Here is a 27,306-nt window from a genome sequence, read left to right on the forward strand (position 1 = left end):
TATACAATATTCTATCTGTGTATATGCCTACAGGCCAGAAGAGGGCACCCGACCCCATTACAGATGGTTGTGAGCAACCATGTTGTTGTGGGAATTGAACTCAGGACCTTTGGAAGAGCAGGCAATGCTTTCAACCTCTGAACCATCTCTCCAGCCCAGGGCTTTGCCTTTTTGTTTTTCTTTCTTTTCTTTTTTTTTTTTTTTTTCCAGCGCTGATTCTTATCCTCTTGGGCATCTTGGTACTTGTAGTCTTGTCCACTAGCTCTTTCCTGAAAAGAGAGCGCTGAGACCACAACTCCCATCACCCCATCAATGCTGGAGCTTTCAGAGCGCATCCTCTAGAGGTGGGTGCTGGGACCATTGACGAACCTGCAGGCTGAAGGGCCCGCCTTCGTCAGCCTAAGGTCTCCCACCATTGGCCGTCTCCCCCCCCGCCTCTTACCGGAGGGCGCAGGTGAATGAAAGGGGGGCGTGTCGGTGCTCGCAGCCCGTTTTCGGCAGCTGGAACCCGGTGCCAGGTGAGAATCCAGCATCCGGCCGGCTTTCGTTGGTTTTGGGGGAAAGTTGGTTGGGGGGACCTCGGAGGGCTGACTCGGGGGACCGGGTGTGGGTAGCAAGCACGGTTATCTTTCTCAGCCAGCTTTGGACCGCCCGGCCCAGCAACTCCCTGGACCCCGGCTGAGCGGAGGGGCAGACCCTCTCTCTTTACGTGGGGCGAACGGACACGAGACACATGCCCCGCTCTCCCTAGCTGTGGGTGGCTCTCCCTGAGTGGTCCAAGTGGGAGTTCTAGCTTCCGCTCACTCTGATCCTGAACCATACCCGAGAGCCAGGGCTTGGCCAGGCTGGGCCAGCGTCCGCCTCGGCGATGGTCACTTTGCTGGCGGAAAGACATGGGAGAGGCAAGGCCTCGGTTTCCACACCCAGACACCAGGGACTGTGCCCAGTGCCTGGTGCCAGTGGCCTCCTCTGGTCCTCTGACTCTGGATGGATTGTTCCCTGTGTCTTGAAAGCAGTTTAGCAGGAGAACCGGAGATGCAATTGGTCAGAAATCCTACGCCTGCGAATGGGAACTCCCTCCTTTCTATGGGTCAGAGGAGGGAGTGGCTTCCCGGTTTCTCTGGACTTGGTAGAGGGTTTGGGGAGATCGGTAAATAGTTTTTAATAATCTCCTCTCTGGAATCAGTTGACTGTAGATTCTAAATCCTGAGCGTGTAATCTGTATCTTTGAGCCTCAGTTTCCCTCCCTCACCCCGAAAAATGAAGATATACCGCATAAGTGTTAGTGTAAGGCTGATGTGCTTCTCAAGGAGTTTGCTTAGCATTTTGCCTCCTTCCTCCCTCCCTTCCTCTCTTTCTTCCTTCCTTCTTTTCTTTCTTTTCTCTCTCTCTCTTTCTCTCTTCTTTTTTGGTTTTTCGAGACTGTTTCTCTGTGTAACAGTCCTAGATGTTCTGGATCTCACTCTGTAGACCAGACTGGCCTCGAACTCACAGAGATCCGTTTGCTCCTGCCTCTGCAGTTAAATAGCATTTCTTAATGAATGACACACAGAAAATTCTTGTAATTGAGGATCTATTTTTATTCTCAGGTTGGTGGGACTGGAGGAGAGTTGTCAGAAAGAGAGGAGGCTGGCCCAGCGGTGGAGGTGTATATCTGTAATCCTAGCACCTGGGAGGCAGAGGCAGGTGAATGGAAGCAAGTAAAGGCTAGCCTGGTCTACACAGCCAAACTGTATCTCCCCCCCCCCAAAAAAAAGCAAAATAAATGGGGGTAAAAGAGACAAAGCCAGGCTTTTTTTTTTTTTTTAATGTGTGTGAGTACAGGTCTTGGAATGCTGCTGCTCACAGAGGCCAGAGATGTGGATACCCCTGGAGATACTGGCAGTTGTGAGTCACCTGATTTAAGCAATGGGAATTGGACTCAGGTCCTTTGGAAAGCAGTATTTTCTCTTTAATTGTTGAGCCAACTCTCCAGCCCCTGTTTTCGGCTCTTGACTAAAACCAGTCCTGTAGTCTGGCTAGGATGCCTTTAGGGGTCGAGAAGTTTGTACTATGCTTCACCTACAGTCTCTCTGGGGACGTCACTAGCTCTGGTTAGCTTTCCTGTTCCTAATAGCTTCCTTCCATCAGGCAATATACATGGTTAGTACGGTTAGTAACTGTTGTTTTGAAGACAGCGTCTTAGCCAAGGTTTGTAGCTAAGGAAGACCCTGAATCTTGATTCTTCCGTCTCTGCCTCTTGTTTCCACCATACACCCGGTGTATGAAGTGCTGGGGATTAAACCCAGGACCTTGTGCAAGGAAGACAAGTACCGGCCATCCGAGCTATACCTTCAGCCCCCATACTTAGTAGTTGGCTTTAATTTTTTCTTGTTTTTGTTTTTTCAAGACAGGATTTCACGGTATGTATTCCTGGCTGTCCTGTAACTCTGTAGACCAGGCTGGCCTTGAACTCACAGAGATCCGCCTGCTTCCGCCTCCCAAGTGCTGGGATTAAAGGTGTACACCACCACTGCCCAGCTCCTGATATACCTTTTACATTTTGGAAAAATATTGTCAAATTCCCTCTCCAAAAAGATGTCCAAGTTTTTTTTTTAATATTTATTTATTTATTTATTATGTATACAATATTCTGTCTGTATGTCTGCAGGCCAGAAGAGGACACCAGACCTCATTACAGATGGTTGTGAGCCACCATGTGGTTGCTGGGAATTGAACTCAGGACCTTTGGAAGAGCAGGCAGTGCTCTTAACCACTGAGCCATCTCTCCAGCCCAAAGATGTCCAAGTTATATCCCCAACCACACAGGGTATTTGCACAAAGAGCTGATGTTATCAGTTTGACTGGTTTGATTTTAGAGCTGTGGGAGAGAATGAAAGTAATATTTACATGTTGTGTTTTCCAGGATCTCAGCCCCCTGGAGGCAGAGATGAGGAGGACCAAAGCAAATTTGAGGCTAGTCTGGTTTATATAGAGAGTTTAAGCCAGCCAGTGTTACCTAACAAGGTCCTGTATTTTTTTTAAGTGTTTTTTTTTTCCTTTTAGATCCTGTTTGTCTTTGTCCCATAGTGTTTTGATTATCAAAGACAGTAACAACAGTTGCTAAGAATATGAGGATGGTTAGAGAAAGGAATGAGGACACAATGAGGCTTTATTTGCTGGAGAAATGTCCCCAGATTGATTTATTTAGAAGCAATACAATTCTGCAGCTGTGGGGCTAAAGAGATGGCCCAGTGGTTAAGAGCACTGGCTGTTCTTGCAGAAGACCTGGGATCAATTCCTGTTGCCCACATGGTGGCTCATAGCCATCTATTACTCCAGTTTCAGGGGATCTGATACCTCCTTAGGATCCCCACAGGGACAGGCACATGGGTGGCAATCAGACATACGTGCAGGTAAAACATTCATATAATAAAAATAATAAGTATATTTTAAAAAGAATTCTGCAGCTGGACACTGGTGGCTCACATCTTTAATCCCAGCGCTCTGGAGGCAGAGGCAGACAGATCTCTGTGAGTTCGAGGCCAGCCTGGTCTATAGAGTGAGTTCTAGGACATCCAGGGCTACCCAGAGAAACACTGTCTTAAAAAACAAAAACAAACAAACAAGCAAAAAGAATCCTACAGATATAATATGGTACTCTTTTTTATTTTTCTTTATTGTTTGTTTTGTTTTTCAAGACAGGGTTTCTCTGTAGCTTTGGAGCCTGTCCTGGAACTTGCTCTGTAGACCAGGCTGACCTCGAACTCACAGAGATCCGCCTGCTTCTGCTCCTGAGTGCTGGGACTAAAGTTGTGTGCCACCACTGCCTGGGAAGTGCTCTTCCTTTTAAAATAGTGTTTATGGGGCTGGAGAGATGGCTCAGTGGTTAAGAGCATTGCCTGCTCTTCCAAAAGTTCCTGAGTTCAATTCCCAGCAACCACATGGTGGCTCACAACCATCTGTAATGAGGTCTGGTGCCCTCTTCTGGCCTGCAGGCATACATGTAGACAGAATATTATATACATAATAAATAAATATTTAAAAAATAAAATAAAATAGTGTTTACTTTATCTACTTTGGATGAGGAAACCTTTTATTTTATTTTTTTATTTTTTTATTTTTTTTTGGTTTTTCGAGACAGGGTTTCTCTGTGGTTTTGGAGCCTGTCCTGGAACTAGCTCTTGTAGACCAGGCTGGTCTCGAACTCACAGAGATCCGCCTGCCTCTGCCTCCGGAGTGCTGGGATTAAAGGCGTGCGCCACCACCGCCCGGCTGAGGAAACTTTTTAAAATGAAGATATAATTTTGTTGAGTTTAAGATGAACCTAAGAATATAGGAATTAGTTGTGATTTGGCTCTGTGGGTAAAAGGTGCTTGCTGCCAAGCCTGATGACCTGAGTTTCATTCCCAAGAACTCACATGGTAAGAGCACCAACTTCCGCAACTTGTCCTCTGAACTTCACACAAATACTGTGGCACATATGCCCCCTAGTACCCCCTTCCAATCCATCAGTCAGTCAATCGATCAGTAAAGCAGTCAATAAAATCAATCAAAAATATTTCTCCTCTCAAATATTGTTAGTCCATAGTTGACTGAATGCATGGATGTAGAAGCCCCTGCTACAGAGATCTGGCTGTGTTTGTTTTCAGGACTGTTCTGAGTTCAGTGGATCAGAAGGAGGAGTGCTTAATGGATGGTTGTGGTGTGATGTGGGGTGGGGGAAGGGGAGAAGGGGGAGCGCTTGGAGCAGACAGCTAGCACCTCCATTTTCCCCACCGCCGGGAAGATTCCAAGCTTGATTATACTTGTTCTGCCTGGCAGTTAAAAATAGGAGCGTGCCTTTTAATTTAGCAAACATTCTTTATCCAAAACACTCACTCTGCTGGCTGCTATGAATGCTGTCGAATTTAACAAGACACGCCTGTGCCTTTCAAGAGCTTGCAGTCTTCAGACAGAGCTGGTCAGGGCTGAAACAGTAGGAAGGTGTTCGCCAGTGGTTGCAGAGAGAGTTCAGTCACTAAGAGGAACTAAGGCAAAAAAGGTACTTAACTGATTGGGACACAGCTTGAGCCAGAGCTTTTCTACTGTCCCCAGGTTCCATCGGTTAAGTCCTGATGTCACCTTTGTAAGGCTGGTTTTTCTGGTGGCTTAGCAGCACACTCCTCATCTGTCCAACAAAAGCTCCCTTGCTATTCGTTGGTTCTAACCAAGCCCCAGTGCCCCTTCTGAGTCAGTGATGGTCAGAGAGTAAGAGTCATTGATTGTAGTAGGCTGTGTGATAACGGACACACCTGGAGACTGAGCTGGGTGGTGCCAGCGTCCTGCAGAGCACATTGGCCAAGAGTGAGGGGAGAATGATTCTGTAGCAGCCTGAGGGATTCCAGAACCCTTAGAAGAGAATGTGTGTGCTGACAGACCCAAGAATCTACCAGATTTTCCCAAAAACAGTGATGGAAGATGTCTTAGGATTTCTGTTGCTGTGAATAGACTCTGACCATGGCAACATTTAATTGGGGATGGCTTACATTTCAGATGTGAACCATTTTAAAATGCTTACCATTTAAAATGCTCCTTGTCAGAAAAGGATTTTCAGATACACAATAGAACAGATTCAGACATGAAAGACCTCTAAACAAGACACAGTGTATTTAAAGATGTATGTAGGATTGGAAGAGAGAGGAAAATGAGTATAGACAGTTATAAAAGGAAGTAAATAGTTTTAAAAAATAAAACAAAGTCTTTAAAGAGACAGTAATATAAAAGAATACAGACAGTCATGGGTTAAAGGTATAAAGATAATAAAAAGTAATAGACATAAAAAAATAAAAAGTAATAGAAAAAAAGCCACATCAAGATGGAAAATACAGCCGGGCGGTGGTGGCGCACGCCTTTAATCCCAGCACTCGGGAGGCAGAGGCAGGCGGATCTCTGTGAGTTCAAGACCAGCCTGGTCTACAGAGCTAGTTCCAGGACAGGCTCCAAAGCCACAGAGAAACCCTGTCTCGAAAAACCAAAAAAAAAAAAAAAAAATGGAAAATACAGAATCTGGATTATGTGTATTATTGTATTTTCTTTAATTTTTTTGACTGTTAATGAGCTAACTGTAGAGAGACAATTGATTGTGAGGGCTGCTAAGCTAAACCAACACATATATTTTAAAGGTATCTTGACTTTATTTATTTATTTATTTTGAGACAGGGTTTCTCTGTAGCTTTGGTGCCTGTCCCGAAACTAGCTCTTGTAGACCAGTCTGGCCTCGAGCTCACAGAGATCTGCCTGCCTCTGCCTCCCGAGTGCTGGGATTAAAGGCGTGCGCCACCACTGCCTGTGCATTTTTTTTTTTTTTTTTAGGTATCTTGACTTTAAAATTTGAGTCTAAGGATATGTTTGGAAAAGAGTTTCTGCTTTTGTTCCCACAGAAGATGAGAACCTGTGGATTCCTTTCAGGCTAATGTGGTTTGATGGAATAAGATCCCCCCCACACACAAAGGTCTCTGAACCATAAAAATACTTCACCCAACAAACAGCAGGAAGCAGTTTGGAGAAGACTACACCCAAATTCCCAAAATGATTGTTTATAAATATTTTCATTTAAAGGGAGATATGATATAAAAATGAATACATTGATATGGATCTTGGTCTATTGATACAAATATAAAGCCAATTTTTATATGTATATTTCTACTTTTGTTTAAGGTATTATTTTTATACAGTTCATTAAAAAAATTAATGTATAATTAAAAATTACAGATTAATAGTCATTTATAATAGTCAAGCTTGTAGCCATGTTAGTTTGGTTTTCTGGATGCACAGAGATATATTTCAGATGGATAGGTATTCTTCAAACCTTTCAAAGACCTACAGAATATGGCATTTAAAATGTTTTAAGAACTTAGACTTTTCTCGACAGTGAGGCATGTCTGCTTCTGGCAGTACCAATTACTTTAAGAGGATGATGGGCATCAAAGAGGCTCCTTATGGAGTTTGCTAGCCATCTGAGCAAGAAACTGCTTTTGCCTGGCTAAGCTATTTGTCAAACAGCTTAGTTCATTAACCAATTAAAGGAACACATATACAGGACATCCCACATCATGTGATCATCATGGGGACTTGTGGCAGGCTTTCTCAGGGACGGGGCGGTGGGAGGAGTGAGACCAGAATGGAGAAGAGGGCCCCTAGTTGGAGATCCCCAACACTCCTAATAGTGCCACTCCCTATGGCCATGGAATCAAACACCTGAGTCTATGGGGGCTGTCTTAGGGTTTTTATTGCTGTGAAGAGACACCATGACCATGAAACTCTTATAAAGAGAACATCTAATTGGGGTGACTCGCTTACAGTTTCAGATGTTTATTCCATGGTGGTGTGCAGGCAACAGGAAGTCAACTGAGACACTGGGTGGTATCTGAGCATAGGAAACTTCAAAGCCCACCCCCACAGTGATGTTTCCTCCAACAAAGCCAAGCCATACCTCCTAATAGTGTCATTCCCAATGAGATTATGGGGGCCAGTTACATTCAAACTACTAAAGGGGTCATTCCTATTTAGACTACTGATACGGATTCTTCTCTGTATGCTGTGAATACTATTGGCTAATAAAGAAGCTGTCTTAGGCCTGTGATAGGGTAGAGCAGAGCTAGGCTGGGAAAACTAAACTGAATGCTGGGAGAAAGGAGGCAGAGTCAAAGAGAAGCCATATAGCCCTGCTGGAGACAGATGCCAGAACTTTACCCGGTAAGCCACAGCCTCATGGCAATACACAGATTAATAGAAGCAGGTTAAATTAATATGTAAAGAGCTAGCCAGTAAGAATCTAGAGCTAATGGGTCAAGTAATGATTTAATTAATATAGTTTCTGTGTGGTTATTTCAGAAGTCTGAGTGGCTGGAAAACAAACAAGCAGCCTCTCATACAATAGACTACTACAGAAGATAAGAGTCTAAGCCTAATCTCTATGTTCACATCAGGACACTGAAAAGGAAACTGACATTTGAACCTTGAAGAGAGTAGAACACCGTGCCTAAGATCCATTGACTTGACACCAGGAAACCCAGTTCTGAGTCCTGCTTCTGCCATAGCTAGGTCATTTCCTATCTTTGATTTCTTTATCAGAAGAATAGGAACAAAATTAGGACTGACAAGGGATTTATTTATTATTTGAGATAAGATGCTACGTCCTGGGCTAACCTAGAACTAGCTATATTGCTGAGGAGGGCCTTGAACTCCTGATCCTCCTACCTCACTAGTGCTGGGATTACAGGTGTCTGCCACCATGTTCAGTTTATGGGGGGCTGGAGATGGAACTCAGGCCTTTATGTTTGCCAGGCAGGCACTCTGCCAACTGAGCCACATCCCCAGACTTTTTTGTTTGTTGAGACGGTTTCAATGCTAGACCAAGCTGGCATTGAACTGTCTGTATGATCAAAGATGACATTGGGGATGTTGGGATGACTCAGAGTGTAAAGGAACTTGCCATTGAGCCCAATGATCTGATTTCAACTTCCAGGACCTATATGGTCAAAGAATTGACTTCTGCATGTGCACCATGGTACCCACATGCCCAAATGCATATATACATACATACACGTAATATAAATAAATAAGAGTAGAAAAATCAAAGATGACCAACTCCTGATTCTCTGGTCTCTGCCTCTCAAGTGTCAAATTTATGGTTTGTTTGTTTGTTTTTGAGGCAGGGCTTCTCTGTTTATCTCTGGCTGTCCTGGAACCCTCTGTAGACCAGGCTGGCCTTGAATTCACAGAGACCCTCCTGCCTCTGACTCGTGAGTGCTGGAATTAAAGTTGTGTACTACCCCATCTCCCAGCCAGTTTTATTTTTCCATTTTTTGGAAGATATATTTTTATGTGTAGGTATGTAGGTGCCCATGCAGGCAAACAGAGGGTATTGAATCCCTTGTAGCTAAAGTAACAAGTGATTGGGAGCTGCCCAGTATGGATGTTGGAAACTGAACTCCAGTCCCCTGGGAAGAGGAGTAAGTTCTCTTAGCTACTGAGTCCTCTCTCCAGCCCCCGTTTGTTTATTTATAGACAGGGTCTCATTCTCTATTCTGAGTTGGCCTGGAACTTCTGATCCTTCTGTCTCAGAGTTCTGAATACAAGAATCATGAGTATGGACCACCATACCTGCTCCTCCCACAAGGTTTTTATAAAAAGTTGTAGAAAGAACCCATGTAAAACACCAAGTACTGTGACATGCAGTTAGCTATCATTACTTTTTGTTCCTTTTTTTAAAGATTTGTTTATTATATATAATGTTCTGTCTGCATGCATGCCTTCATGCCAGAAGAGGGCACCAGATGTCATTATAGATGAAGATATATAGCCTCATCTTTAAATATATATATATATATATATATATATATATTTACAGAGAATTGACATCTGGAAGAGCAGCCAGTGCTCTTAACCTCTGAGCCATCTCTCCAGCCCCCATGTGTCTCATAGCTTGTTACCTCATTTTCTACATGTCCTGCTTCCCTGGCAGCTGGCTGGCATCTCCTCTGATTCTGCCCTTCCTCCTGCCTAACCTTACCCTGTTCAGCTATTGGCCAGTCAGCTTGTTTATTAAACCAATCATAGCGACATATATTCACACAGTGTACAGGAGGATTATTCCACAGCATTTCCCCCTTTTCTCTAATTTAAAAGGAAGGTTTTAACTTTAGCATAGTAAAATTATATACAAAAAAAAAAGGTTAACAAAAAAGAATTACAGTTACAATATCCAGTCCATTTGTATTTGGGAAAATTAGAGAAAATACTCGATTTTATCTTGGTGAATCTAAAGTTTTATATCTAAAAATCTTGGCAGAGCTCCAGGCCCCTCCAGAGCGGCAGTGGCTGGTGGAGAAATGGAGGCGCAGTCCTATTGCGCCAAGCTCTTGGGGGAGCTGAACGAGCAGCGGAAAAGGGACTTTTTCTGTGATTGCAGCATCATTGTGGAAGGGCGTGTCTTCAAGGCCCACAGGAACATCTTGTTTGCTAACAGTGGCTACTTCCGGGCCCTGCTCCTTCACTACATTGAGGACAGTGGGCGGCACAGCACTGCCTCCTTGGACATTGTCACCTCGGACGCCTTCTCCACCATCTTAGATTTTCTCTACTCCGGGAAGTTGGACTTGTGTGGCGAGAATGTGATTGAAGTTATGTCAGCTGCCAGCTACCTGCAGATGAATGACGTGGTCAACTTCTGCAAGGCGTACATCAGGTCTTCCCTTGACATTTGCCGAAAGATGGAGAAAGAAGCTGCCGTGGCTGCAGCTGTGGCAGCGGCCGCGGCAGCAGCTGCCGCTGCTGCAGCTCATCAGATAGACAGTGGAAGTCCAAGTTCAGGACCGGAGGGGACGTCCTGTGGTACCAAGAGCTTTGTCTCCTCCCCAGTAGGGGGAGAAGGGAGTGCGGAGTGTACGAGAGCATCCCCGTGTGATGACTGCCATCCCTTGGAACTGGTGGTCAAAGACAGCCAGAGCTCCGGCGCCTCTGACAGTGACCTTTCTATTGTGCCCACGCGGGTTGAACCCAAGGTAGAGTTTGATGTGGCCGGAGTGGAAGTGGAGGCCAGCGAGCAGCTGCAGCAGTATGCCGCCCCACTGGCCCATGCGGAGGACGGCCTGTCCGGTCACCAGGCCTTGGACTTGACTTACAGCAGCTACCATGTGAAGCAGTTCCTGGAAGCTCTCCTGCGCAGCGGTGCTGTCCAGAGCAAAGATGACTCGGATCATCAGTTTTCTCATAGTTGGGGGGGGAGACTGGAAGGTGCAGGAGCGGCCATGAGTTCCGTGATGGACGTTCAGAATGACTGGTATAGAGAGGACTCAGGTGAGTTCCGATCACAGTCATTCTGTCTCCCCACATTTGTCTGTGCCTTGTGTTCTCCCATCGTCATGACAGTCAGCACCACCGTCTCCCCACTGCTACCACCGCCGGCATTGCTGCCACCACCGCCAGTACTAATCGAGTACTTGTTGTATGTAGACTCTGTGTACCGTGTGTGTGCATGCGTGTGGAGACCAGGGGACAATAATAGATGTTGCACCTCAAGAGATGTCCACCTTGTTTTTTGTTTTGTTTTCGAGACAGGGTTTCTCTGTGTAGCCCTGACTGTCCTGGAACTCACTCTGTAGACGAGGCTGGCCTTGAACTCACAGAGATCCAACTATGTCTGCTTCCCAAGTGCTGGGATTGTAGGCATGAGCCACCACCACCCAACTTCATTTTTTAAATGGAAATTTGTTTTATTTCATATGTATGGAAGTTTTGCCTGTGTGAATATCTATCTGTACATCATATGCATGCAGAGGCCAGAAGAGGGTGGTAGATCCCCTTGGACTGAAATTACTGATGGCTGTGAGCTGCCACAGGTATGTTAGGAATTGAACCCATGTCTTCTGGAAGAGCAACCAGTGCTCTAAGGTGTTTATCCATCTCTCTAGCCCCTACTTTGTTTTTAGAGACAGTATCTTTTGTTGACCTTCAGCCTACTAGTTTTGCTAAACTGGCCGGCCTGTGACCCCCAGAAATCCAGCTCTGTCCATCTTCCCTGGTGCATATTGGCATTTTCCTGGCTTTGGAGCTAGTTCTGGAAAACCAATGCCAACAATAATTAAAGTGAAAGCATGCCTCTCCCTGAGATTTTGGTGAGGTTTTAGGTTTCTTTCAGGGTTATCACGGAATCCCAGGCTCATCATGTTTAAAATGAAACCCTGTCTTGAAAAACCAAAAAATAAAAAAATAAAACAAAATAAACTTCTAGGTGCAGCCACAAGTTTGTCATGCCTTATGGCACATGTATTCCCAAGTACACTACTTGTCTTAGAGTTTCTGTTGCTCTGAAGAGACACCATGAACAAGGGAAGTCTTATAAAACATTTCATTGGAGCTGGCTCACAGTTTCAGAGGTTCAGTCCATTATCATCGTGGCAGGAAGCATGGCAGTGTGCAGGCAGACGTGGTGCTGGAGAAGGGGCTGAGAGTTCTCGATCTTGATCTGCAGGCAGCAGGAAGAAGATAGACACCAGGCCTTGCTTGATCTTCTGAAACGTCAAAGCCTGTCCCCAATGACACACCTCCAAGCAGACCATACCTATTCCATTTTGTTTTGTTTTCGAGTCAGGGTTTCTCTGTGTATCCCTGAATGCCCTGAAACTCATTCCGTAGACTGTTATAGGAGGCTGATCCTGGCTGCTTATCCCCAAAATAACCACACAGAAACCATATTATTTGCAATACTGTTTGACCAATAGCTTGAGCATATTTCTGGCTACCTCATATCTTAAATTAACCCATCTCCATTAATCTGTGTATCATTACAAGGCTGTGGCTTACCGGCTAAAGTTCTGGCTTCTGTCTCTGGCAGGGCTACATGGCTTCTCCTGACTCTGCTTTCTTTCTCCCAGCATTAAGTTTGGTTTTCCCCACCTTCCTCTGCTCTATCCTATCACAGGCCCAAAAGAGCTTCTTTATTAACCAATGGTATTCACAGCATACAGAAGAGAATCCCACATCACCTCCCCTTTAACATAGTAAAATTACATATAACATTACATTAAAATATATACATAACATATAAAATTACATATAAAATTACATTAAGAGTAAAATTACATATAACAAGACAGGTATCAAGCAAGAATTATAGTTATAATATTTACATCTATCTTTTATCATAACTAAGAAAAACTGTAACTATAACTATATACTCTTTTTTTGTTTTTTTTTTTTCTTCAAGACAGGGTTTCTCTGTAGCCTTGGAGCCTGTCCTGGAACTAGCTCTTGTAGACCAGGCTGGCCTTGAACTCACAGAGATCCGCCTGCCTCTGCCTCCCGAATGCTGGGATTAAAGGCGTGCGCCACCACTGCCTGGCAATATATTTTTCAACTCTATCAAAAACTCCAGAAGGATATAATATTACCTAAGTAAACAGGAAGTGTATTGTTAGCAACTTCCAAAACTCTAGAATTGACAGAGACATCTTTCTGCCTGGACAGTCACCCAGAGATCTTCTCTACCGTTAGAACATCTATCTTCAGCCTATAGGCCCATCAGACAGTTCAGGCAAGAGGAGTTTCTTGCCCAAATGGCTAACAAGCTCCATGAGGAGCCTCTTCAATGCCTATCTTCCTCTTGAAGTGATTGGTGCTGCCAGGAGCAAATGTCTCACTGTTATGAAAAGTCATAACTTCTTAAAACATTTTAAATGCCCATATTCTGTAGTCTTTGAAAGATCTGTAGAATACCTATCTATCTGAAATATATCTCTGTATATCTAGAAAACCTAACAGGACTACAAGCTTGACTATTATAGATGACTATCTATTAACCTATATTTCTTAATTATACATCACATTTTTAAATGAGCTGCACAAACACCCTACCTTAAGAGCAGAAATATACATATATAACAAAATTGATCTTAAATTTGTATCAATAAATCAAGATCCATACCAATGCAAATCTCTATAGCATATCTCCCTTTAAATGTAAACAAATGTTTATAAACAATCATTCAGGGAATTGGGGCACAGTTCTCTCCAAACTGCTTCCTGCTTTTTGTTGGGCAAAGTAATTTTTGGTGGTGTTCACAGTGACCTTTCAGGGGCTCTTGGTCCATCAAACCACATTATCTGGAAGGATTCCACAGGCTCTCATCCTCTGTGAAAACAAAAGAAGAGCCTCTTTTCCAAAGCAACATATCCTTTGACCCATATTTTGAAATCAAGAAACCTTTAAAACATATATGTTGGTTTATCTTAGCAGCCCATACAATGAAATGTCTCTCTGTACTTAGTTCCTTTACAGTTAATAAATTCAAAGAAAACACGATAATTTACATAATGCATACTCTCTGTGTATATTCCATCTTTACGTGGCTTATTTTTCTTTATTCCTATTTTTTTTGTTTGTTTTTTTTTTGGCTTTTTCGAGACAGGGTTTCTCTGTGGTTTTGGACCCCGTCCTGGAACTAGCTCTAGTAGACCAGGCTGGTCTCGAACTCTCAGAGATCCGCCTGCCTCTGCCTCCCGAGTGCTGGGATTAAAGGCGTGCGCCACCACCGCCCGGCCCTATTTTTTTTAAAATATTTATTTACTTATTATGTATACAATATTCTGTCTGTATGCCTGAAGGCCAGTTGAGGGCACCAGACGTCTTTACAGATGGTTGTGAGCCACTATGTGGTTGCTGGGAATTGAACTCAGGACCTTTGGAAGAGGAGGCAATGCTCTTAACCACTGAGCCATCTCTCCAGCCCCCTTTATTCCTATTTTTTTATAACTCTCTATGCTCTTTTTCTTCTCTGTCCCAACCCTATGTACATTTATCCAACATAGAGGTCTTTTTTTTAATCTGGATTTGTCTTTATTGTATCTGTAATCCTTTTCTGACTAGAACCACTTTTTTTTTAATGCTAAGTGGGTGTGGCTAGGGACAACATGGCCCTGCCTGCTTGCTCTGCCCAGTTCAACATGGAGGAAGCATATTTACTGCCTCTGAGACTGCCCAGTAGGAGCTGTCCTCACCACATCAACTCTGATAACCAGTTGGCCTATGCTGCCACCAAGTAACTTGCAGCACACTGCCCACAAACTCCTGAAAGGTCCAGAGTTCATGCCCAGAAAGCCGCCATTTCAAAACTGTGTGGCTTTTTTCTGCTATCACTGAATCAGGAAAACCTCTCTTAAAGGAGTCATGGCATTAAGCCATGCTTAACTCTGGTTTTGTCTTGTTTTGTTTTGTGCCTGGAATTCCTTCCTAAACCCTCTCAGGTTTTAAGTGGATTTTAGTTGGCCACGTTGGCGCCAATTTGTTGTAGGAGACTGTTTGTTTGTTCCCGGGTGCTGAGCCCCAAGATAATCAAACAGAAACCATATCATTTGCAATACTGTTTGGCCTATAGCTTAAGCGTATTTCTGGCTCACTCATATCTTAAATTAACCTATCTCCATTAATCTGTGTATTGCCACAAGGCTGTGGCTTACTGGGTAAAGTTATGGCATCTGTCTCTGCTGGGGGCTACATTGCTTTTCTCTGACCCCACTTTCTTTCTCCCAGCATTCAGCCTAGCTTCCCCCACCTAGTTCTGTTCTGCGGTTCTTTATTAATCAGTGGTAATCACAGCATACAGAGGAGAATCCCACATAAGTAGACCAGACTAGCCTTGAACACACAGAGATTCACCTGCCTCTGCCTCCCAAGTGTTGGGATTGAAGGCATGTACCACCATTGCCCGGCATAAAAAATAAATCTTAAACAACAGCAAAAAACTTTTATGGGCTGGAGAGATGTTTCAGCCATTAAAGCCTAATACTCAAGACCAGAAACCAAGCTAGACGTATAGGGATGACATTTAGTAACAGACTGTTTGTGTAACACACTCATGGCCCTGACTTCAGTCTCCAGCACAGGGAAGGAAAAGTGGGGGGGAGCCCACTTAGCAAACTTGACCTTTGACCTTTCAGGAGCCAGACAAAATTGGACAAGTACTGGCATCTTGCTGCTTGCTAGCAGGTGGGGTTGTTGACTCTCCCTCTGTCTGGGATGGATGGGGTTTCCCAGTCCCACCCTGCAAGCTGGCTGTGGTTGATGCGGTTTACGGTCTATTGGATTCCTCAGGTGACGTGCTGGTGGTCCCCATCAAGCTCCACAAGTGTCCTTTCTGCCCTTACACTGCCAAGCAGAAGGGCATCCTCAAGCGGCATATCCGATCGCACACTGGGGAGCGGCCTTACCCCTGCGAGACCTGTGGCAAGAGGTTCACACGGCAGGAGCACCTTCGGAGCCATGCCCTGAGCGTAAGTGTCGGTGACGTTACTGCAAGGGCTACGTCTGTTTTCTAATCTGAGGGCAAGCCTGCCTTTCACGTCTCTGTTCCCTGTAGGTTTTTAGAGAATTTGGTGGCGTTTTCTTTTGCCAGATTAAAGCCGGGCTGGTGGCGTTTAGAAAGTTAACACTGGCATGGGAACATTCAGGTTTTCTCAAGGATGGCTGTCATGAGGCCAGAACTGGCAGGGCCAGCAGACTGTGGGCCTCTTCCCCCTGATATGGATGTAGAGTAAGCTGTATCCCCAATTTCCCACCAGACTCAGCATCCTGGGGTGGGAGAGCAATGTACTTCCATTTGTCCCGCCGGTACTCTTAACTGCTGAGTCATCTCTCCAGCTCCCTGACCCCTTTTCTGTTGCATTTACCGCCTCCGCTTCTGCTGCCAGGTCCACAGATCCAACCGTCCTATCATCTGCAAAGGCTGTCGAAGAACCTTTACCAGTCACCTGTCCCAGGGGCTGCGGCGCTTCGGGTTGTGTGACGGCTGCACGTGTGTCACAGACGCCCACGATGAAGATGACGATTTGATGCCCGTCAACCTTAGCCTGGGGGAGGCTTCTTCCGAAAGCCACGGGAAGAGTGACGCGGACGACTGGCCCATCTATGTGGAGTCTGGTGAAGAGAATGACCCAGCTGTGGACGAGTCCGATGACAAGCCGCGCAGTCGGCCCAGCTTACCAGACCGAGAGACACTTACGTGAATCAATCGTTGGGAAAGTGGTTTTAGGTGTTGCTGCTTGTTCTACAGTAAGAGCGACCGTCTGTTTAATTTTGTGGAACTTAGGGGCTGTTTCCCCCTCCATCTTGTTAGACTGCATAGCCGAGTCTGGATGTCGTGACTCAGAAGACTGATTTTTAGCATGGATTCTGCGGGTTCTGTGGGCCTCACCTTGGTTCCGAATGAATCAAGGTTGGTCCCGAGCCTTCCTAATTTCCTTTTTGAGAAGCCAACTCTGGGTGGGAGGAAAATAAGAAAATCCTCCCTGCTTACCACTCTTTCAACCTTCTGCATTCTCTTATCGTTACCGTTTTCTGAAAAGGTGGCAAAATGTGCTGGCTGGGTACCAGTCTTTCCCTGCCAAGCTTTTCATATCAAGTTCCACAGTTTAATTTTCTGGCTAAGTTGAAGGGAACCTGCTTTGATAAGAAGCAGGAAGGGCTGGGTCCATGGTCATAAAGGTCCTCTCTAAATTGCAGTCTGCACTCCTGAAGGTTGGGAGCTGTGTGCAGACAAACTCTGCAAGTTTGTAGTAAGTTCATTAGGGCTCCCAGGCTTGCCCAGCTGGATGAAGTTAAATTAACAAGCTCCCCCACCCCCACCCCCAAAGAGCCTGTGAGCCAGGCTGGTAGGCTATTTGACAATTGCATACACACAAATACCCTATTCTGAGATCATAAAACAAGTTGTTCGGACAAAATGTAAAATGTTCCCCTGCTTTTCGTAGTCATTTCCGTGCAGCGATTCGGTGCACCTGGAGATGGCTGTCGCACTAACATTCTTTCACCTGGTTTATGCCCACACTTGAGCTGGGGAGAAGCGCAGGCTTGTCTAACGCTGTATTTCTAGGTCTTTCTGCTTTTTTTTTTCCCTTTTAAAGATTTATTTATTTTATAAAGCAGTGTTCTGTCTGCATGCATGCCTGCAGGCCAGAAGAGGGCACCAGGTCTCATTACAGATAGTTTGTGAGCCACCATGTGGTTGCTGGAAATTGAACTCAGGACTTCTTAACCTCTGAGCCATCTCTCCAGCCCAGATCCTTCGACTTTTAGAAGACCTTCTAGAAGGAAGGAGCTGGCTAGAACAGGTTTTAAGGCCGGTCTGCTTTTCACCCATGCTGCAGCCAGGTCACTATTGTTGCAAAGCAAACATCTTTAAAGCATCAGCTGGCAGGAAGGGCCAACAAAGTGCTAGAAGACACTTTCATAGCCTTTTCTTAAGTAAAGTATCCAAAGTGGATTTTAAAAATCCCCTTGTCTTCCTTTAATTTTAATACAGTTTCAAAAGGCAGTGAAATCTTCCGTCTTTCTGCCTCTTGAACAATAATCAGAAGAATTTATGAATGGACTTGTAGGTATTATCTGGTCATCGGAGGGTTAAAACGTTTGTTTGTCTGTTTTTCAAGACAGGTCTCTCTGTGTAGCCTTGGCTGCCCTGAACTCACTGTGTAGACCAGGCAGATCTCTATTATAAGTCCAAGGCCAGCCTGGTCTATACAGTTCCAGACCAGTCTGTGATACATCGTGAGACTCTATCTCAAAAATAAATAAGTAAGTAAATAAAGTTTTGGAATTTTATTAAAGTGTTGAAAGTTTTTTAAGCCAGTCTTGTACCACGTGTCACCTGAAGCCAAACAAAAAGCGTTGGGGATGTGGATTCAGTCCTCAGCATTGCAAAACGAATTCACTGACTAGATCAAGGGTTACACTTCGAACGTTATCAGGGTCCAGAAAGATTTTTCTTGCCTGAAACAAAACCGTTATTTGCAGTGGGACATGTTGGCCCATACCTGCGAGCCTAGTCCTGAGGAGGCCGAAGCAGGAGGATTTGTAGGCCAGCCACAGCCACATAGTACGTAGCAAGACGCTGTCTGTAATAGATTACGAGAGATCTCAACAGAACAGGCACTCAAATGGATGTATGCATTTACCTTACAGGAGTTGTAGTTGATATTTTGCTCTTATTTAATCTGTTTCTGTTTTAATATGGCCTTTCTATCTCACAATTCAGCTTCTCTGCCTGCTTCCTACCTCCTTGGGTAGAGCCATGACTGATCTTCTTCAGCTATCTTGTGACTTCTTCATGTCTCTGGGTAAGAAAAAAATCAATTTAAAGGTTTTACCATAAAACACTGCTTCTCGGCTGGATATAATTTTGTGCTACACAGAAATTTGACATCATCTGGGTTACCTTTGATTGTTAGAAGCAGGGCGGGGAACTCCTGGCTTCTGGTAGGTCTAGGCCAAGGATGTTGCTGAGCCATCTTACATTGGAGAGGCCCCAGAAGCAGGTCAGCAGGCCTTTACTCTCAGTACTCAAGGAGGTGGAGACAGGTGAGTTTGAGGCCACCCTGATTTACATAGCTACCTCTAGGCAAACTAGGGATACATAGTGAGACCCTGTCTCAAAATAAATAAGTAAATAAATATAAAAATTAAAAAAAATCAGTAGTACCAAGATTGAGAAATTCTAGATAAATTATAAATTGGGTTTTTTTTAATATTTATTTATTTATTATACATACAATATTCTGTCTGTGTGTATGTCTGCAGGCCAGAAGAGGGCACCAGACCTCATTTCAGATGGTTGTGAGCCACCATGTGGTTGCCGGGAATTGAACTCAGGACCTTTGGAAGAGCAGGCAATGCTCTTAACCACTGAGCCATCTCTCCAGCCCCCATAAATTGGGGTTTTAAAAATGATCTTTCATTTTTAAATTTTGTGTTTTGTCCTGAGTGGTGTGGCTTTAATCCCAGCACTTAGGAGGCAGAGGCACAAGTCACTCTCTGAGAGTTTGAGGTCAGCATGGTCTACAGTGTCCAGGTAGCTGAGGCTGTTACGCAGAGAAACCCTGTCTTACAAAACAAAACAAACAAGTTTTGTGTTCCGTTTCTGAGACCAGGTGTCTCACAGTTTGCCCAATGTCTGATGTAGCTTTATAATGCAGAAACTTAGACATCCAGCCCTGTACGGGTATGAAGTACCAGGTGTCTCAGCCAGAGGATCAGGAGTTCAAGGTCATCCTCAGCTACAAACAGCCTGGTCTACAGAACCAATTCCAGGGCCAAGAGGGCCTGTCTCAAAAACTTAGAATAAGATTGAGGGACTGGAGCTGGGTGGTGGTGGCGCATGCCTTTAATCCCAGCACTTGGGAGACAGAGGCAGGCGGATCTCTGTGAGTTCGAGACCAGCCTGGTCTACAAGAGCTAGTTCCAGGACAGGCTCCAAAACCACAGAGAAACCCTGTCTCGAAAAACCAAAAAAAAAAAAAAAAAAAAAAAAAGATTGAGGGACTGGAGAGATGGCTTAGTGGTTAAAGAGCTCTCATTGCTTTTGCATAGGACCCGAGTTCGGTTCCCAGCATCCTTGCTGCCTGTAGCTGTAGCCCCAGGAGCAGTTGATGCCTGTGGTTTCTGCAGGCAGCTGCATTCATGTGAATCTACTCACACCCACACAGTCATACAAAAGCACACGTAAGAGCAAAATCCAGAAAGAAAGAAAAGACTCCAACTCTGGTTTATGTACCCAGAATCGTGCCTTCCTGTCTCTGACCTTTTGGTGTTTTTTGTTTTGTTTTATTGTTTTAAGATGGGACCTCACTGTTTGCCTCACCTCAGCTGGGACTCAGCCTCAAACTCAGAGAGGCCTGCCACCTCTGCCTCCTGGGTGATTGCCTCGGGGTGGCGGAATCTTGGAGGAAATCAGGCTGCGAAGCCCAGTGTGTACTGTGTTAGTACTCTGTGTTGTCTCTGATCGTTCCTTCCTAGTTGACTGTCTGGGGTTTGCGTCAAGTACATTATAACAATAGCTGGTTCACTGTAGTCTGTCATGTTTTAAAGCGAGCTGCTTCTCTGGCGTGTACTGTCAGAACGTAAGCAGGATCGCCTTTTAAACATGCTTTCACATTTAGTGGTCATTGTTTATCATCCTAGTATCTCATGAGGTTAATGGTTTATGTTGGGGATTGAACCCAAGGCTGCTCACAGCTAAGCAATCAGAAGCAAACAGCATACCACTGACCCATACCTGTAGCCCTTGCCCCCCCCCCTTTTTTTTTTCAAGACAGAGATTTTCTGTGTAGCTCTGGCTGTCCATAATGACATTTTTATAGGTAGATTCACAGCTGGGTCCAACACTGACCACGACTGACTTGAGTTTATATTACATCATTCTGGCACATTCAGTCCAAGTTCATAAAAGGCAATTTTTGTCTTGTAGTAGTTTCAATGCGTGGATGGGTCTAAGATACAAACTTAAAGTGAGGTTCAAAAGTGCCTGTTTAGGAATCTGGTTCTCTTGAGGGGAGGGAAGGAGTGTACTTGTGGGCTGGAGAGATGGCTCAGAGGTTAAGAGCACTGACTGCTCTTCCAGAGTTCCTGAGTTCAAGTCCCAGCAAGCTCACAACCAACTATGAGATCTTGTGCCCTCTTCTGGCCTGCAGGTGTATATTCAGGCAGAACACTGTATGCATAATAAATAAATAAAAAAAACCCCACAACTTGTAATTAAGAAATGACTTTGAAGTCAGGAAGTGGTGAGCACACCTTTAATCCCAGCACTTGGGTTCCAGAGGCAGGTGGATCTATGAGTTGGAGGCCAGTCCGGTCTACATAGGCAATTTAAGCTAGCCAGTACTATACAGTAAGTAAGACCCTGACTCAAAAGGGGGGAAAATGAAGAAATTACTCTGAGTGTGGTTTCTGACCATTTGGCAGAAAGATGCTATTTTGCTCTTAATGGGTGTAGGAGCAGAGAGAAAATGATCACTAGCTTAGGGTGAGAACTCTGTGCTTTGGCGAAGGGTTGGTAGGAGCAGGTATGGGGATTTCGAGGGAAGGAATCCACCAAGATGTACACCTTGGTGATGGCGTGGGTGTGAACCAGCTGTGGAGGGCTGTGCGGGGTGTGGTGAGGGTTTTCCTTTAGAAGAAGAAGACGCGTTCCAGACACTTGCGCATCTTTTGCTATACATCCATAGCCCTTGGGTGTCCTCTACTCTCAGAGAAAGGAGACAAACAGTACTACTGTGCCATCCAGGGGCTCTGTAGGTCGAAGGTAGGTACATCCAGATGTATGAGCATCGGGTAGTTGGCACCAGGCTGGCATGGAAAGGTAGAGATGGGCTCAGCTGGGCAGCTGGGCAGAACCGGTTACTATGCTCCTGTCAGGTCCCTGAAGCTGTCCGTATGGCATGGCTTAGGTGCCGTGTACAGATGACACAGCATGGAAGCTGTCTTGCATTTTTAACCTTCTATACAGCCTCAGACGTAGCTTCCAGGGTCTCAGTAAGACGTGCCTGTTCTAAAAGCTACCATACTCAGGAAAGCCCAGAGCTGTGGCTCTGTTAAGGTGTAGGTAGTTCTTTCATTCCAGGTGTAGTTTACCATTTAGGGGCATTTCTACCATATATGATATTGCTTAGCAACATAGTAAACTTACGACTCTTAATTTTATTTATTTATATATTTTATGTATGAACTCTCTGCATGTACACCTGCATGCCAGGAGAGGGCATCAGATCCTATTACAGATGGTTGTGAGGCACCTGATGTGATTGCTGGGAATTGAACTTGGAACCTCTGAAAGAGTTCTTAACCACTGAGCCATCTCTCCAGCCACTTTTTTTTTTTTTCGAGAGAGGGTGTCTCTGTGGCTTTGGAGCCTGTCCTGGAACTAGCTCTGTAGACCAGGCTGGTCTCGAACTCACAGAGATCCGCCTGCCTCTGCCTCCCGAGTGCTGGGATTAAAGGCGTGCGCCACCATCGCCCGGCTTCTCCAGCCACTTTTTGAAAATTTTTTTTTAATTAAAATTTTCCGCCTCCTCCCCGCCTCCCATTTCCCTCCCCTCCCCCCACTCCTCTCCTCCTCTCTCTCCAGTCCAAAGAGCAGTCGGGGTTCCCTGCCCTGTGGGAAGTTCACGGACCTCCCCCCCTTCATCCAGGTCTAGGAAGGTGAGCATCCAAACAGGCTAGGCTTCCACAAAGCCAGTAGGATCAAAACCCCGTGCCATTGTCCTTGGCTTCTCAGCAGCCCTCTGAAATTTTTTTAAAAATTTATTTATTTATACTTTAAAATGTATGACTCTTATCAGGTTGTCAGGGGAACAGAGCTAGGAAAGCTAACTAAAGTTCAAAAACCTCATACAGAAAGCAAATGAATCATTTTTATCAAATATGAAGTAATTGCACAATAGATACTCCACCTAATTCTTATAATCAGAGAATTTTCTTATCAAAATATAGCCAGCAACTTAGGGCTGGAGTGATGGCTTGATAGTTAAAAACATTTGCTGTGGCCAGGTGGTGGTGGTGCATACCTTTAATGCCAGCAATTGGGAGGCAGAGGCAGGTGAATCTCTGAGTTCGAGGCCAGCCTGCTCTACAGAGTGAGTTCCAGGACAGCCAGGCTACACAAGAAACCCTGTCTCCGGGGGCTGGAGAGATGGCTCAGCGGTTAAGAGCATTGTCTGCTCTTCCAAAGGTCCTGAGTTCAATTCCCAGCAACCACATGGTGGCTCACAACCATCTGTAAAGAGGTCTGGTGCCCTCTTCTGGCCTTCAGGCATACACACAGACAGAATATTGTATAATAATAAATAAATATTTAAAAAAAAAAAAAAAAAAAAAAAAAAAAAAAAAAAAAGAAACCCTGTCTCCAACGCCCCGCTGCCAAAAACCCAAGCAAACAAACAAACAAAGAACATCAAGAATATTTGCTGTTCTTCCAGAGGACCCATGCTAGACAGCTCAGCTCACATCTGCCTATAACTCTAGCTCCAGGGAATCTGTTCCCTCTTCTGGTTTTCTTGGGTACCTGTACTATGTCACAAACACACACACACACACACACACACACACACACACGAGAGAGAGAGAGAGAGAGAGAGAGAGAGAGAGAGAGAGAGAGAGAAATACATAGCCATCACCAACTCAGTTTTCCTCTCTTGAGTAATGTTCATTCTTGTGCTTAGCTACTTATGAGTGATACATTGTTTACAATTTTTACTGAAGGGTTTTTTTTGTGGTTTTTTTGGGGGGGTTGGAGATTGAGTTTCTCTGTGTAGCCCTGGCTGTCCTGGAACTTGCTCTGTAGACCAGGCTGGCCTTGAACTCAGATTCGCCTGCCTCTGCCTCCCAATTGCTGGGATTAAAGTATAACCTGAAACTATGTTTATGTTTTCCGGCTGCCCAGACCTGAATAATCACAGAGAAACTATATTAATTATAACACTACTTGGCCAATGGCTCAATCGTATTTCTAGCTAGCTCTTATATCTTAAATTAACCCATTTCTATTAATCTGTGTATCTCCATGAGGAAAATGCCATTTGAACCTTGAAGAGACTAGAATGCAGTGCATAAGATCCATTGATTTGACACCAGAAAAATCAGTTCTGAGTCCTGCTTCTGTCATAGCTAGGTCCTTTCCTATCTTTGGTTTCTTTATCAGAAAAATAGGAACAAAATTAGTACTGACAAGGGATTTATTTATTATTTGAGATAGGATACTATGCTTGGGCTAACTTGGAACTAGCTATATTGCTCAGGATGGCCTTGAACTCCTGATCCTCCTGCCTGTAAATGGATACCGCTCTTTGGTTTCCTGGCTGCCCAAACTCGAATAATCACACAGAAACTAATTTAACTACAACATTACTCGGCCAATAGCTTAGGCTTCTTTAATTAACTCTTGCATCTTAAATTAACCCATTTCTATTAATCTGTGTATCGCTACAAGGCTGCAGCTTACTGGGTAAAGTTCTGTTCTAGTGTCTTTCTCTTTTTGGCAGCTATATAGCATCTCCTGCCTACTCTCTTTCTATATTTCTGTTCAGATTTCCCGCCTGGCTTTACTCTGCTAATCCATCAGCCAAAACAGCTTTATTCATTAACTAATAAAAGCAATGCATAGAAAGACATCCCACATCATTAAAGGTGTACACCCCCACTGCTCAGCTTGCTCTGAAGTATTATAAGAGTTGGATAAGCAATCAAAATGGGATCATCAAAATATTGTCTATCAAGTGTTCATGGTACTTGAAGGTCCTCTGCATACTACCAGAGGAGAAGGGAAATCATCACTATCTCCCAGCTACAAGCTCTGCAACCTACAACAATGACCTGCCTGTAGGACAGACCAGCGCAGTACTGACATAGATGTCACCTGAGCAACCAACCACGGTTTTTTTATTAGACATGAAGGTGCAATCTTAGAGATGGAACCCATTCCTGATACTGCTAAAGGGACTGAGAACCTGCAATTAGACAGGCCATGGAACTAGGGACAAACCTGGTGCTGTTACTCTGCTACAGGAACATAGCAATAAACGACCACTAATGACATTCTGCTACAGCCAAACATCAGTTGCTCGCTCAGTCATCAGAGAAGCTTCTTGAGGTAGATGGGAACTAACACAGAGACCCACACTGGGCAGTGTGGAGGGAGTGAGAGATTTTGGTGCACCAGGTCTTAATGGGATGTCTTCATCAAAGTCCACCCCACACCTCACACCCACACTCCCCACAAGGCTCAGGCATCTGTGAGTAGGAGGAGGGTAGAAAGATTGTAATTGACAGAGGTGATGAATGAGTCCAAAGAAATGGTGTATTTCAGATACATCAGGACAGATGCATATATGAACTCACAAAGACTGTAGTAACACACACAAGGCTTTACAGGTTTAGAGAACATAGGGTAACAGCACTGAAAGGGGAAAGGGGACACAGACCCCCACCCCTAACCAAGACACTTGCTGGCAAACAAACAAACAAAACCAGTTCCTTCTGTGGAGTCTCCCTGAGAATATTAACCAATAGAAGTTCATCAACACAAAACAAAGTAGTATTTTTTGTAGACTTTGTCTCATTTTGCTTTGTTTGGCATTTTTTTGTCTTATTGGTCTTTTGCTTGTTTATTTTTCTATCTGTTTTAAATTTCTTTTTCCAGACAGGGTCTCTCTACATAGCCCAATCTGTTCTGGAACTCACTATATAAGCCAGAACTCAAACTCACAGAGATCTGCCTTCCTCTGCCTCCTGAGTGCTGGGATTAAAGGCGCGCAGCCCCAGCCCTAGCCTCATTTTTTTTTTTCGCCCTTAAATAGTTGTTTATTGGCAGTGGGATGGAAGGGATGGTAGAATTAGCATTCGCAGACAACACCACACCAGTCACAAGGGCAGCAATAGTGATGGATGGGAAAGCCTGAAGGCCCCCTCTTCAAAAGCAAGTGCGTAGGCGGGGGCCTGGAGTGTTGATGGGGCAGCCTCGGATCACCTCTGCTTAGTAGGCATGGTTGGAGATGAAGAGATTCGCTGGCTGCGGCTCCAGACTGACCACTTGGGGTGTACTTTCCTTGACAAGCAAGGCTGTTGGCCAGGGCTCGCTTGATGTATTCCTCCTGGGCAGCCTTCAGGTTCTCCTTCTTCCCGCCCCAGGCCTTCAGAGCAGAGGCCTGCAGGGCCCGGCCATAAGAGAAAGTCAAGGCCCATGGCTTCAGCAGTGGGCACTTGTTGATGGCATTGAGGTTGATGGACGCCTCTTCCTCGCTCTGCCCTCCAGACAGGAAAGTGACTCCAGTGACAGCAGGGGGCACTGTGCAACGCAGGGCTGTGACAGTTGCCATGGCAATCTCCTCATTGGAATACTTCTGGGTACACGCATGGCCTGGGGTGACCATGTTGGGCTTTAGCAGTGTGCCTTCCAGATAGACATGGTGGTCACTCAGAGCCTTGTACACAGCAGCCAGTACCTTCTCGGTTACATATTGGCAGCGCTTTAGGTCATGGTCTCCATCAGGAAGGATTTCAGGCTCCACAATGGATACAATGCCATTCTGCTGGCAGATGCTGGCATAACGGGCCAGAACATTGGCATTTTCCATGATGGCAAGGGCTGAAGGAGTATGCTCCCCAATCTTGAGCACACAGCGCCATTTGGCAAAGTCAGCTCCATCCTTCTTATACTGGGCACAGCGTTCTGACAGCCCATCCAGCCCTTGGGTGGTGGTCTCACCATTGGTTCCTGCCAGGGGTACCACGCCTTTATCTACCTTAATGCCCACAACACCGCCCTTGGACTTGATAACTTGGGGGAAGGGACGTCCATCATCCGCCTTCTGGTAGAGTGTTTCGTGGAAGAGGATCACCCCCCCAATGCAGGGATTCACACGAACATCAGCAGTTAGCAGCAGCTGGCGGTAGAAGCGCCTGTTCTCTTCAGTGTTCTCAGTGCCAATGGACTCCAGCCGCTTAGCAATGCTTCCAGTGGACTCATCTGCAGCCAGGATGCCCTTGCCCGGAGCCACAATTCGGTGAGCGATGTCAGACAGCTCCTTCTTCTGCTCCGGGGTTAGTGCTGGGTATGGGTAATGCATGGTGCCAGTGACAGCACGTTCCTGGCACAGGAGGGGGTGGGTCTGCCGGCTACGGCGGTGGGTGAGCGAAAGGACGGAGGAGCGAACGCGGATAGAGTCACCAGAACCCCGATCTGCGTGCGTTCCAAAAGAACGCAGCCTATTGAGCTCTAGCCTCATTTTTTTGTGGGATTTTTTTTTTGTGTGTATGTTTCTTGTTTATTTATTTTGTCTTTTATTTGTTTATTTTTAAAGAGAGAAGTAAAGCCGGGCCGTGGTGGCTCACGCCTTTAATCCCAGCACTCGGGAGGCAGAGGCAGGCGGATCTCTGTGAGTTCGAGACCAGCCTGGTCTATAAGAGCTAGTTCCAGGACAGGCTCCAAAACCACAGAGAAACCCTGTCTCGAAAAACCA

The 27,306-nt window shown here is 45.1% G+C and overlaps 1 protein-coding gene and 1 pseudogene across 2 annotated transcripts; one reads left to right on the plus strand and one right to left on the minus strand.

The window, feature by feature from the left end:
- The first annotated feature begins 307 nt into the window (after positions 1-307).
- Positions 308-16,938, plus strand: Zbtb8b (zinc finger and BTB domain containing 8B). Of its 2 annotated transcripts, none has more exons than XM_041652822.1 (4): positions 308-344; positions 9,815-10,821; positions 15,614-15,792; positions 16,210-16,938. In XM_041652822.1, the coding sequence occupies exons 2-4, from the start codon at positions 9,855-9,857 to the stop codon at positions 16,522-16,524; spliced, it is 1,461 nt and encodes a 486-aa protein (XP_041508756.1). In that variant the 5' UTR covers positions 308-344; positions 9,815-9,854; the 3' UTR covers positions 16,525-16,938. The 2 variants fall into 2 exon arrangements, with proteins under 2 accessions (XP_041508756.1, XP_041508757.1); XM_041652823.1 differs by lacking the exon at positions 308-344 and adding an exon at positions 465-518.
- Positions 16,939-25,820: 8,882 nt separating this feature from the next.
- Positions 25,821-26,988, minus strand: LOC121448310 (annotated as a pseudogene).
- Positions 26,989-27,306: the final 318 nt, after the last annotated feature.

This window comes from Microtus oregoni, unplaced genomic scaffold, assembly GCF_018167655.1.
Source record: "Microtus oregoni isolate MIOR12 unplaced genomic scaffold, Mior012 000005F_ref0000423, whole genome shotgun sequence".
Classification (NCBI taxonomy): domain Eukaryota; kingdom Metazoa; phylum Chordata; class Mammalia; order Rodentia; family Cricetidae; genus Microtus; species Microtus oregoni.

Excerpts from the sequence above, each read along its gene's own strand:
- Zbtb8b (XM_041652822.1), top strand. The coding sequence starts at position 9,855 with ATGGAGGCGCAGTCCTATTGCGCCAAGCTCTTGGGGGAGCTGAACGAG. Across the intron at positions 10,822-15,613 it reads CTGGTATAGAGAGGACTCAG|GTGACGTGCTGGTGGTCCCC; the intron begins GTGAGTTCCGAT and ends TGGATTCCTCAG. Across the intron at positions 15,793-16,209 it reads TTCGGAGCCATGCCCTGAGC|GTCCACAGATCCAACCGTCC; the intron begins GTAAGTGTCGGT and ends TTCTGCTGCCAG.